The sequence below is a fragment of the Megascapheus bottae genome, chromosome 22, assembly GCF_031878675.1.
Source record: "Megascapheus bottae isolate mThoBot1 chromosome 22, mThoBot2.hap1, whole genome shotgun sequence".
Taxonomy (NCBI): Eukaryota; Metazoa; Chordata; class Mammalia; order Rodentia; family Geomyidae; genus Megascapheus; species Megascapheus bottae.
Genome location: NC_143530.1, coordinates 9785078 through 9798914, shown reverse-complemented (window position 1 = coordinate 9798914; position 13837 = coordinate 9785078). Strand labels below are relative to the sequence as shown.

General features: G+C 44.2%; 1 protein-coding gene across 1 annotated transcript in view; it reads left to right on the top strand.

Moving 5' to 3' along the window:
- Dnah8 (dynein axonemal heavy chain 8) overlaps window positions 1–13837 on the top strand; it is a 206488-nt gene that overhangs the window by 174339 nt on the left and 18312 nt on the right. Inside the window, exon 87 of the mRNA XM_090355742.1 lies at window positions 2142–2302. Within this exon, the coding sequence (XP_090211868.1) occupies window positions 2142–2302 (161 nt within the window). The remainder of the gene's footprint in view (window positions 1–2141; window positions 2303–13837) is intronic.

Sequence of the window (13837 nt, the reverse complement as noted above, 5' to 3'; positions counted from 1 at the left end):
CAGCTTTTTTGAGTTCCTTAAGGTCGCCAGGCTCCCAGGGATACCCGGTTGCAGGGCGGTTACCACCCGGGTCAATATTAACCAGGAATAGCTGGCAGGACTCCGGGCCAGGTTCAAATGGTGCCTCACTAGTGACACTGTCTGTTGGGGTCACGCTCTCCGGCCTTTCTGACACACTTCCATTCAAAGGCTGCAATATCTTGTAGACCTCAGAAGCACCGTGCAGAAGCCTGTCTGGTGAATGGAGCCCTGGCAGGCCCAGACCCTCCTGTGAGACTACTGAGGGTGGATGGAACCCTGGCGCTGTGGGGGTTGGGAAACTAACTGAGCAGCCCACTAGGCCCGGACCCTCCTGTGAGACTACTGAGGGCTCATGGCCTGGGTTTGATGGGGGAGGGGTAAAGGGTGGCTCCTTCTCATCTCCCTGAGGGGAACTTGGCCTTTCAGTAGACAATGAGAGATTAGCATCTCCACAGGGAGTAAGGGAGGCATCTGGCCTCTCTTTGTTAACTGTGTCCTCAGGGGACTCAGCCCTCTCCTTGGAAAGTTGAGGAGAAAAACTAGACTTTAAGACTGAATAAACTCCTCCTGAAGGAATCTCCCCTAGATTTATCTGGGCTTTTCTGATTAGATGCTCAATTTTTTCCCAAGTATTCCAGTCTACCAAGTTGCTAGTTGGCAGCCACAGGGCGATTTTAACTAAAGTATCCCAAACTTTACATGTCTGTGCAACTAAAATCTCTAACCCTCGACTTTTAAGGAAGAGCTTAAGAGAGTCGAGGGAAGGGTCATTCTTAGAAAGATTCTTTCCCATATTTGATGGGAGTACACTTACCCGCAGTCCGATTAGCTCGTCGGCGGTGAGTTTCTCGAGCACGTGGAGCCCTCACACGGGGCGGCAGTTTCCTCACACGGGGCACCAGCTGTTGCTCCTCTCGGGGCAGCAACACAGGAACGGGGAGGGACACACAGGGCCAGCCTGTAGTCCCCCGGGAGCCGAGCGAGATGGTAAGTGTCGAAGACCCAGCCCTCCCCCAATCACCGGGGAAGAAAGAACCACGCTGAGTCGGAAGCAGTGTTAACCATAAAAGCGCATCAGATCTCTCTGCTGATCTCTGCTGATCTCTCGTTCTCTCTAATGCTCTCCTCACTTTATTGCCTCAGACAATTAGTTACATACTGTTAGGGTAGGAGAAGGTGGGCACTGGGAAGCTAGCCAATAGGAAGAGGGCCCCTGTGCTACCACTAAGGGTCTGGGTGGGGCTTTCAGGTAGTGGGCAGGACAGGTGCAGGAAAGCGCGCGAGACTTGAGCTGCTGCGAGACCCGCGAAACTGCGGGGGGTTCAATCGAGTCACGTACACAGAAATGCCTTAAGAGAGGTATGCAAAAGACCAAATGCCTGGACAAAGCCCTTTAATTGCAGCTGAGCCAGAATCAGGCCTCAGAGATGGAGGCTAGGCCCCAACAGACTCTGAGTGTGCCCCCTTCTGCAGGAGTGGAAGTAAGGGTTGTGCAGGGCAGCGCAGGGCAGGGCTTGGGTCTCACTCACCCCCCACCATCACCTCAGTGCCAAGCAGGGGCGTGAGAGCCACACCCCCAGCTAGCCCCTGTGCTCTGGGCAGGTGTCCATCTTTGGTACTGAAGAGGGCTCATGAATTGTTTTGTGTTGTGGCATCTCTCTTTTCTTCACGCATGTGCTTAATATTATCTCAGTAATTTTGTTAAGATGCTTTAAAAACCTTATGAAAGTGAAATTCAGGTGACCTGTCCCCCAGAGTGGTAGTTTTCATTTGATCCTTCCCTTCCTTCCTTCCTTCCTTCCTTCCTTCCTTCCTTCCTTCCTTCCTTCCTTCCTTCCTTCCTTCCTCCTCTCCCTCCTCCTGCTTTCTTTCTGTGTACTGGGGCTTGAACTCAGGACCTGAGCAATATCCCTGATCTTTCTTGTTGTTCAACACTGGCATTCTATTGCTTGAGCTACAGTGTCACGTCTAGCCTTTTGGTAGTTACTTGGGGATAAGACACACACATTCCTCTCCAGGTTGGTTTCCAGCTGCAATCCTCAGATCTCAGCCTCCTCCATAGCTACAGTTACAGGTGTGAGCCAGCCTCAATTTCCTTGCTTTTCTTCTCTCTCTTGCAGGTCTGGTTCAGCGAGAAGATGTTTGAACCTTCGTTCTGTTTTTATACTGGCTATAAAATCCCTGTATGCAAAACTTTGGACCAGTATTTTGAGTACATCCAGTCACTACCGTCCTTAGATAACCCGGAAGTCTTTGGGCTTCACCCCAATGCTGATATCACGTAAGTCCTCCACTGTTTTTTTAATTTGAAGGGCTCATTTTTAACTCAGCCGATCAAAGACTGTGCATTTCATATTCTCTCGTAATCTCTCTCCATTCCCCTCTTTTTATGTTACTGTGAAAAATAATGTCTCTTCCTATCTTCCAATTACAACAACTTTGTCACATCTTGGCCTGCTCTCCTCTCACTAAATCCTGATGCCCTGGTGTTTATGACAACCTGAAAGCTCTAATTTATGCATTGATGATTTCTCCTCTGTCGTGTCATAAAACCAGTTGGTATTATTGGTATTGATGTTCTCCATGGATAGAGCAGTAATCTTCAAGCTCCTTATCTCTTTCTCCTAAAATCCGTTACAAATACAATGCTCATTAATGTGGTCTAAAAAGGCCCAGTGTACCAATAGAAGTGTAATTCCTGCCTGACTCTCTTAGCCCTCTCCTCAGACTTGCTTGCCCCGATCCATCAGGGACTGCCAGAGACGTACATCCAGCCAAAATGGCCTCTTTCTCCCAAGCCCTGGGGAAGAAGTCTCACTTCACCCTTCTCTCTTTGGTACCCAAAACAAGACTACCTCTCCACAGGGAGAGGGGGCCCATCTGAACTCCCTGCCTACTCTTCTGTGCGGAAGAGAGGGTTCAGGAAGTTCAAGGCACCCAAACTCCTCTGGCAGATTCTAGGCTGTACTGACAGTTTACTAACCCTGCCACCAGGCATGGCTGTCCACTACGCCTCTGGTTCTCTACCCTCGCAAGTGTCCCAGGGGTCCCACCCTGAGCACCCACCCTACCCTGTTGACATCTTGGTACCTATGTCAGTTCTGCCTCTTCTGTGCCCTCTGATCTGGCTCCAGGTGCTTTTCATCTCCCAAACATGACGTGGACAAAGACCCAGGAGGCACTAATGCCCTTCCAAGCCTGTAATGGAACCAGGAGGCTCTTTGTTGTTGCCTCTAGCTAGTAACTTGGAGAAACTGTATGAAGTTAGCTGAGAAGAGGAATAAAAAGTAATGTTCAGGGCCGGGAGTTTGTGTTGGAGTGCTTGCCTAGCATGCGTGAAAACCCAGGTTCAATTCCTCAGTACCACATACATAGAAAAAGCCAGAAATGGTGATGTGGCTCAAGTGGTAGAGATCTAGCCTTGAGAAAGAAAGCCCAAGGACAGTGTTCAGGCCCTGAATTCAAGCCATGACTGGCAAAAAAGAAAAAGAAAAGGAATGCTCAAGGATCCATTTGGGAATACATTTGCCTTAGAAGATGGAACGCAGTGAAATGGTCTTGCTCTGGTGGAAATTTTTCACATGTGGCTAGACCTTAGCTGACTGAGGACCTGTGTCACTCTATGTGTGTCTCTCACACACACCTTCAAGGTCCAAAGCCACCATCGTCCTCATCACCCCACCCCCAGATCTTAGCTCACATGGCCCCCACTCCCCCTCCCCCCTCAGTTTCCTGGTCTTCGAGCCACAGGCCCCCAACCACAGAATAATTGCACTTCCTGGAACATTTCTTCTCCTCTGAAATATTGTGGCTCACCTTTTTAAATGCTTCTGGTCTTTACTTAAAGGTCACCTTCCCTGGCTACCTTGAATACAAATTGCAACCCATTCCCTAACCCCTTTCTCTAAACCCTGTCCTCCTGGCCTGGAGTTGTTTTCTTTTTTCTACAGTCTATATCACCAACTCATATACTACCTTATTTATTCATATGTGATCATATATCAACCACTACTGAAATGTAAATCCATTGTATCTGGAACATTTGTCCATTTCCAGTGCTGTGTCTTCAGATACTCAGACATAGATACTGATTTGCCAGTTGATATTGATTCCGTTGATACTGGATCAATAATACTAAATTCTTCAAGACTGAGAAGAATCTAATCAATGGGATCACCTACATAATTGTCTTATTTCACATAAGTGGACAGAAAAATACAGACACATCTCCACATACTTGTGAATTTGTGATTTAAGAATTACCCATTTATTGGCTGGCGGTATGGCGCGGTGATAAAGTTCCTGCCTAGCATGTAAGAAGGTTCTGGGTTTGATTCCCCAGCATTGAAAGAAAATGTTCTCAAATGAGTGTTGTGGGCTTCAATTCCATTTTGGCAAGCACCAGAGGAGTCACAGCCTCTGGGGAATCTGATCCTTTTGAGGAGCATGCAAAACCACACCGACACTTCCTCCTTCTAAGAGGGACAGCGATCCTCTGCCGTGATTTGCCGCAGGAAGTTTGGCCGCTAGCTCTCAAGAAAGATGAAGCACCTAGACAAAGTCTAGAGGCATAGAACCCACAGAGCAAGTGGAATCAGAGGCTTCCTTGGGTTTATTGTGAACTATTACAAACCATCAGCAAGGGATGAGTGACTATCCATGTGCCTTCCCTGACATGTAGGCCCATCATCGTTCATGGTTTATTTATTCACTTGCTTGTTCCCTTTCTGTGTCTCTGTATATTTATACACCTAGAGCTATATCCACACAACCACAGTACCTCCTCCCCCATCTTTCCCTCTCATTGTAGACTAGTATCCTCCTCTAGGAAGTATGCATATGACAAAGCATCATGAGATAACGCAAATACTCAGTTCTCCTTCTCTATATCAGAGTTTTTCATAGTATTCCACCCTGATACATTTTTTCTCTTGCACACTGAGAGTTCTGGCTCTCTACGACTTCACTATATTTCTCCTTTGCTCAGAATTTATACACTGATTCCACTGCCAGCAGTAGATCTGAGAATTAGAGGTTTCTGTAATCCTTTGTCCCAGAATGTATGGCATGGAGGGGACACAAAGTACTGTGTTCAAAATTCACTGGAACATGTTTGCATCTCTGCCATGCTGTAGACATTGATTGCTGTTTGTATAGGCTTTAGTTAGTATTAATGATTTTATAAAATCCGAACGTGGCTCAAAGGTCAGAACTAGATAATAAAGCTTTCTTTGAGAACTCTTATACCCTTTGCAGGTAGCACTCATGGTCTAGGGCTTCCCATGTTTTTATTTTTTACTTTATTTCATTTTCCACATTTTTCTTAGAGCCCATTAGTTTTACAAGCCTCATTGTTCCATTTTCACACACACACATAAAGTATTTTGACCGGATTCACCCTCCCACTCCCTCTGCATTTGTCCTCTTCCCCCTCCCACGCGGGCCCACCCCAGGACAGAACCTGCTTTATATTCAAATCATTCGTATTTTTTTAGTGCATGCTAATTGTTCACAGGTGTTTTTGCACCTTTAGTATTTTACACATACACATCAAAAATTTTAATCAGCTCGACTCCCTCATTTACACTTGTTTTCTCCATTCCCACTACCCCCCCCCACAGTCAACAGCTTTCAGTCGTTTTAGTTTGCTCTCTTTATTCACAGAGACAATGAATTTAAAACATACCTCATGGTTTAAAAAGTCTTGCCTTCCTCTGCCTCTCATCCACAGCCTCTGCTCCTTGCTAAGTCCAGACCACCCTCTCTCATCAGTCCAGTGGACTTTAAAATAGCAATAGGCCGAGTCTATGCTGCCAAGACCACTCCTCTGTGGTCCACAGACACTTCGATGACATCAGTGTAATATCTCCTTGGGTGTCTTCCAGGCAGCTCCACCTTCAAGAGCTCCCTGCTGGGCCCATGATTCCCCTGCCTTAGCCCTTGGAATAAAACACAAGATTCCCCGCCATCCCCCGACCAGGCCCACCCCTCCAACCTCATTTAGACTCACAGACCCCGTGGGTAAATCTCGGCCTACACCTGGGATGATGATGGAGGAACAAAACCAATGTAAAACTGGAGCCGATGGGATTTGGTGAGCAGGGCGTTGGATGCTCAGCTTCTTCTCTAGTTGGCATCCATCCATTGGCACTAGCAGGTGGTAGAAAGGGGACGGGAGCCACCTGCCTTGGTGCAAAGCTCCCTTCACACCTCTGTCCACAGGCCCTCACCCCATCACTGGTAGTCATGCCATTAGATTATCCAAATTGAGTGAGATCAGGTAGCAAGTCACCTGCCTCCAACAGAGGGGACATCTGGCTGGCCTTCACGATCCTCTCTCTGGTCTGTTTTCATTCTTCAAGTCCCATTTGTTCTTGTTCCTCTTCTCACCAACCCATTGCAGAGCCCTCTTTGTCCAGCACATCTTATCCCATTTCCGGTTCCTTGCTGAGGTAGAGCCATGTCCTGCGGCTCTGTGGCCTTTGGTTTTCCTGGTCTCTATGTCTTAGGTTGAATTCTTCTTTCTTCTGGACTCTGTAATAGCTGGTGAATGGTGTTTTCCCCCAAAAAACAATCCTGACTTTTTGAATGGCTTCTTCACTCTACTTCCTTGCTGTTCCCCCAACAGCCACCAGGAGACAGTAAGCAATAAGGGACTCAGCTTCCAAGGAGCTACTTCAAGATGTCCCTGGTGTATCTGGCCTGGGAGAATGAATAGTGGAGGATTGGATTTATTGGAATACACATGAGAGGAGTTAAAGTCCCATTTGGGGTGTGTTGAGGTGGGAAAGACAGGATTACAACTGAATGGGGTAAGGAGCATGGACATGAGCCCAGTTGGTAACAAGAAAGACACTATGTGATATGTGGTGCTATGATGGCTGAAACTGTGAGAATGTCCCCAGCCAGAAGATGTTTAATTTATATAATTACCCTTGCCACTAAACCTGCTTCTAGATTGACAAGCTCATGGGCCATACTGGGCTGTGATGAGAAATTGCATGTCTCTGATTCATCAGAATGTGTTCTCTAAAGTTCACACTCAGAATTTTTGAGGGGGACAGAGATTTGGAAAAACAGAGCCACACGCCTTTCTCTTCAGTCTTTGCTTCGAAATGCATAATCTGTGAAAGGGGGTATAGATAGTAAGCTGAATAAATACTCTGAGTAAAAATCTCTCCCAAGAGGGCAGACATCATGGTGACAGAAACTATAAAAACGTACCACGTATTCACATTTTATTATCAAGATTTATAAGGTTCCAAGACACTGCAAAGTCAACGATCTCAATGTCAAGAGCAAGTTATTTATTTCAGCTCTTTTTTCTCATTAGTGGTTATGCATATTTTTCTACTATCTGAAATTTATCAAATGCCTTATTATAACTTTTTATTCATTTCTATGCAGGACAGATTTAAATTGTGTGCCTTTTAATATTAGCTGATGCTCTGAAATCTTAGATTTTTTTTTAAAAAATGCTCATTGAGATTGCCTGTGCAATGGTATACATGAATCCAGTCTGATTTGGATATGCTTGTGCACTAATATCTCATTAGAAGGCTAATTGTTTATTTTCTAGGTAGTTCTGGGTCTGAATTGTTTTGCATTTTTATTACCCATGACCCTGTCTTCCCTCAAAACATCAAGCCACATAGAATGAGCTTCTTCCCATATTTCTTCAGAGAAACTCAAGGAATATTATAGTTCTCAGTCTTCATCTCAGAGCCTTTATGGAGACTGTTTTCCTGAAAACTCCCTTGGGCCTCTGAAGCATATAGAGATATTTGCAATGCTCTATCATATTATAGCCAGCTCTCTAGGCTTCTGCTTTTCACATCTTTGCAGACATAAAAATCACATTGTGGAAAAAGATATCTTAAGTTGAATCACCGTGGAATACTAGACAATTGCATTTTGTGCTAAATCAAATGTGTGTTGGGGTGGGAGGTGGGAGGTGTGGGGAGGGTTGATTTGCTAAGCTTATCCCTCCCTCCCTCATTCCAAAGGGATCGTCTCTTCAGTGCTCCTTCCTAACTGGGGATGTTGAGGACTGTTTTCAGCTAGCCTCATAAAAGAATAAAACTCACCATGCAAGTGATTTCTTAGGTAAGATGTAGTAGCCACAGCAGCCTTTCCATCAGCCTCTCCCCAGAGAGTCTGAGAACTTAGCCAGGGCCAACAGAAACAAGATGGCGGCACCCATGATGGCGTGTAATCTTGGCTCCCAGCCACAGGTACAGAGCACATCTCTAGAGGGCATGCAAGCTGGAGCTGAGCCCAGTGAGCTCCTGAGATCCCTGCACATGGGCTCCTTCTCTTTTTTCTGTATAGTGAAGGCAGTCAGGAAGGATGATTTTCTTAGCATGAGTGGAAACTTACGGCCAGTTTTCTTTTCACCGTGGAAGACCTGTTGTTGATAAAGATAATTGTCAAATAGGTATACCTCTTTCTCATTCTTCTGTTTTGAGGAGAAAGGCATCTGCAATGCATCCGTGAATGTGTCACTATGGCACAGTCCCAGTATTTAAAAGCCATTGAGGGGGAAAAAATGCAATGAAAATAGCCTATGAAGACAACAAAAGTAAATTATCAGAAGTCAAAGATACAATATTTTACCTATATATCTCCATAGAGATATCTCCTTTTGTGGGTAGAGACATGCCAAGAAAAGAAAAATAGCAATGTGCTAAATTTTTACCATAAGAAGGAACAGATAATTAAATTTTCATGCCCCTTAAATATTGGAGAATTGCTTTCCTGTGTATTTGAAGTTTAATAAAATTCTAGCCAACTGGCTTTAATTCAGCAAACAAACATTTATTGAGAACTTACTGTCCGGCTAAATTGGGGATGCAGAGATGAGTAAGACGCTGTCCCTGGCCTTGGAGCTCAGTCTCTCCTAGGGAAAATGAATGAGTGTCAAATATGTATGCAATGTGATCAGGTGAACCTGAAAAGCAGAGCCCCAATAAATTGCTGTGGTGTGTATGGGCAATACAGATGAAGGGACAATACATTCCCACTTTGGGATCAAAGAAAAATAGAGATCCCGTTAGAGTTGTGCTTTAAGTGATATGTAGTCCTTGGGTTAGCAATGAGGTGTGAAGGAGGGATGGCATACAGGAGGAGAAACACACGTGGAAAAGACCACAGCATAGAACAGTCAAGATGACTAGGGATGGGGCATGAAGATGGAACTGCAGAGTGGGTAGCTGGGAATCAAGCTCAGCTTGCTCTTGGGGTAGGGGAGGTAGTGCTCACACACAGGTCAAGGACAGATGCAGTGCGGCTTCTAGAGATGTAGAGTGTTATGATTACGCATCTGGGACTGTTGTGCAGGTTGTAGGGAGGAGGATAAGGCTGAGTACGGGAAAGGATTTGGAGAGGGAACTTAGAAAGTGAGGGCCTGGGGAGTAATGGCTCAGAGGCCCCAGTGGACAACTGGGAGAAGAAATGGGTGTTGAGAGAGATGGTACAAAGAAGAGTTCAGGGCTCAGTGGCAGAGTGCTTGCCTAGCATTAATGAAGTCCTGGTTCGATTCCTCAATTCCATATAAACAAAAAAAGCCAGAAGTGGTGCTGTGACTCTAGTAGAGTGATAGCCTTGAGCAAAAGAAAACAAGCTCAGCGACAGTGCTGAGGCCCTGAGTTCAAGCCCCATGACTGGCCAAAAAAAGAAAGAAAGAAAAGAAAGTAAGGGGAACAGAGGAAGGGAGGGAGGGAGCGAGGGAGAGAGAGACAGAGAGAAGATGAGGTGGGATAAGAAATCTCAAAACTAGTTTCGGATAAGACAGAGCTGGGGAGTGGAGGGAAATGTGGATGGAGGAGTTTATGGTGCTTTCTACTCCTCCTCAGTAATGACTGTGGGTGGAGACATCTCACTGTCCCTAAGAGCCACTCATTGTCGTGACCTGTCTCTACTAAACCTAAAGCTCAGGGAGCCCAGGGATTCTGTGAATCACACATAAGTTAAGGTTCTAGAAAAAAATGTGAATAATAATCTGTAGTGATTTCATTTTGTTGTCTCATCCAATATTGTTGCACTTTGCAACTCGTGCCTATGAACTTTGGTTTAAAACCTAGGATTGTGGGCCAGGAGTTTGGCCTAGTGGTTAAAGTGCTTGCCTAGCATGCATGAAGACCCGGGTCCGATTCCTCAGTACCACATACATAGAAAAAAGCCAGAAGTGGTGCTGAGGCTCAAGTGGTAGAGCTCTAGACTTGAGAAAGTCCAAGGACAGTGCTCAGGCCCTGAGCTCAAGCCCAGGACTGGCAAAAAAAAAAAATATAGGATTGTGCTATATACAATTATTATGTCAAATAAACTTTTTTAAACACTGGGGTTACACAAAACTTCAAAATTCAGGAATGGGCTGCAGATACCTTCTGTGCCATTTTACTGAAATAATTTGCTTTGTGATTACATTTTGAATGGTGTGAATGTTTGAAATACTCATATTTAAATCTGTAAATCAGTGACTCCTGGAATGTTCTAAAAGACCAATATCTGAATAGGAGTTGCACAAAATAAGGTAATTTTTAAGTTTAAAAAATGATATATGTTTAGCTAAGTGCGGTGGTTCACGTCTGTAATCCTAGCTACTCCAGAGGCTGAAACCTGAGGATCATGGTTCAAAGCCCGCCTGGGCACTAAAAAATCCAAAAGACTCTTATCTCCAATTAATCACCAGAAAACTAGAAGTGGCGCTTTGGCTTCTAGGGGTAGGGTGGTAGCCGTGAGCTGAAGAGCTCAGGGCTAAGGCCCAAGCCTAGGGTTCATGATGTCCCACGATGGACAACAACACCAAAAAATCATATATGACATATATAATACAAACTCAATTCTGATTCAGTAAGTAAACTTTTACATGTTACGTTCACATGTATAAAAGCACTATAGAGGCAAGGACCTAATTGATTTTGTTTTTGTTTTTTTTAGTCAGTTGTAAGGCTTGAACTCGGGGCCTGGGTGCTATCCCTGAGCTGTTTTCCTCGCAAGGCTAGCATTCTGCCACTGAGCCACAGCTCCACTTCTGGATTTTTTTTTTCAGCCTCCTGAACAGATAGGGTTACAGGCATGAGCCACCAATGCCTGGCTAGTGACCTAACTCTGGATGGAGAGATAAACATTCACTAAGTCTAATGTGAAGATTGCCATAACCACTGAATTGACTGGAAGTCCAGTATGGAAAGCATGGCGCCATATGTATTTACCATGGCTGAGACTTTTGAATGGGAGGCAATTGGCTGGCTACAGATGTCTGGGTTACCACGTGCTATTTGACCTGCTCACCAAAAAGAAGTGCTCCAGCAGGAAGCATATCCCCCTCCCTCTGCTTCATTCCTGGGGGATCCCAAAAGCCAGTTTCCCTCTGTTCCCACAAAACTGCAGCAAGGAAACTGGGCGACTTTCATCAGTAAGTAGCTCCTTAGAATTCTGATGGTGCAACACATTTCACAAAAGCTTGTTTAATTCACAGGTAGGAATAATGAGAGAAAAGGGTGTGATTCTTTCTTCCCACATGCTGTTGAGGAAAGTGAGAAGAGTCTTTCCGGTGGGGAGGGGGAGGGGGGACAACGCATGGGTGAGGTGTGTTTCTGGTGGGGAGGAGGACACACACATTGGTGAGATGTTTCTGTGAACCTGAAGCGTTTATCACTGACCTGGGGTTCGTTGACACTTGAGATGGGCTTTACCCAGAGGAGATTACCTTTCTCTCTTTTTCAGAATGCAAGTGGTTTTAATATTCTGTTATGAAGATCACATTTTCTTACTGGGAATACACAATACAGAAAAACAAAGCAGAAAATAATGATGACATTTTAACAAAAGACCCTATCATATACAAATCTCACTGTCAAAATGGCTTTTTAGAATTTTTTAATACCTGAACCCAGAATATGATCTACAAAATTTAGATCAGACCTGAATTTCATAATGTGTGAGGCTATTCTGCAGTCTCTAACACCTCACCAATGAATACAGAGATGCAGCGTCTCTTCTATCCACTCTACAGATTTTTAGAACATTTTATCAAGACTTATACTTACAGGGGGCTGGGAGTTTGGCCTACTGGTTCAGTTCCTCACTACCACATATATAGAAAAGAGCCGGCAGTGGTGCTGGGGCCCAACTGGTGGAGAAAGTCCAAGGACAGTGCTTAGGCCCTGAGTTCAAGCCCGAGGTCTGGCAAAAAAAGACTTAGGAATACTGTTATAAAGTCTGGTCCATATATCTTTGCATACTTGTCTGATTATTTCTTTTGAAAACTGCTTTATCAAATAGTGAGTGAAAAAGAATATATAAACCTATGGGTTAAATGTAAACAACGAGTATAAAACATTGCCTTTTGCATACTCTTTCTGTATTATGTTTCTTTTTCCTCCTCCTCTTCCTCCTCCTCCTCCTCTTCCTCCTCCTCCTCCTCTTCCTCCTCTTCCTCCTTCCTTTTGGTAAGTAAGTTTTTCCCATTCCATTTTCCTCTTCCTCTGATTTATAATATTCATAGAAATCATAACACCCATTCTGAACTAAGTCTAAAATGAATATATTCATCAATCAGAACCTCTTAGTTAACTTTTCTGACAGTCCTATGCTTTAATTTTACCTTGGTTTTTATTTTTCCCAGGCCCACCATTCGGCCTGCGGGTGTTTTTCCACTATAATGCTTATTTAGATTTACCCACGCATCAGTTTTTTTTCTATACCTCAGGCCTTTCATCAGAATCATTTTTCTCTATTCTGATGTATATTCTTTGGATTTTCTCTAGGGAAGCCTGTTGGTGGTGGTTCAATCTTTTGCTGTTCTCTGATTGTGTGTTATTTTTGTCCTCCTTTTTGATAAGGAATTGTTTTCATTTTCATTTTTGTAGAGCTGGGGAAGGAGCCCAGGGCTTTGAGCATATGAGACAGGTGCTCTACCCTGGAGAATAGTTTTAATGAGACATAATGTGCCTGCTGTAAATTCCTTCCTGTCAAGTGGATACGAAAATGATTTTTAATAAGTTTATGGGTCATGTAACAATCACTCCAGTCTAATTTTTGAACATTTCCATCAATCCAAAGGATGCCTTGTTTTTACCTGCAGTTAATCTCCACTCCCAACCCACTCTCAACCCAGTATCAAGCAACTGCAAATCCATTTCTGTCTTTCCTGGGTGTTTCCTGCAAGTGGGTTGATGCGCTGTGTGGCCTTTTATGTCTGCAGTTTCACCTTGAGCCTGGTGTTTTTGAAGTTCATGTGTACTGTAGCACGTGCCCATATTGTGCTTCACTGCCTTACTACCCAATAGCATCCCGGGATGAGCACACCACATTCATTTACAAGTAGACAGACTTTTGGATAGACAGACTTTCTACTTTGGGGGATAAATGATGCTACTATGAATTTCCACGTGCAAGTCTTTGTATAGACATACCTTTTAATTGTTCCAAGTATAGATACTAGGAAGGAAATTAGTGCCGTATGGTTAAAGTATGCTTAACATGTTAAGAACCTGCCTGACTGTTTTCCAAAGCTGACTGCACCAATTTACCTACAAGTAATAGAATACTCTTCTCCATCCTTGTGGATTTTGTTGCTGCTGTTCAGGAACTGACTGTGTCAGTATGTTCTTTTATTCCTAGATAGTCTGGTGTTTCAATCAATGGCTGCTTCTTAAATGTTCTGTGTTTGGTATTCCTCAGTCTTACTGTATTGAATCTGCATATGTATTCTTGTTTATTTGTTTGTGCATTCTGTCTAAGGTTACTCTTGCTCAGGGTCATTATTTCATGATTTTCTCTGTTTCATTGTCACTCCTCTGTCACTGAGCTG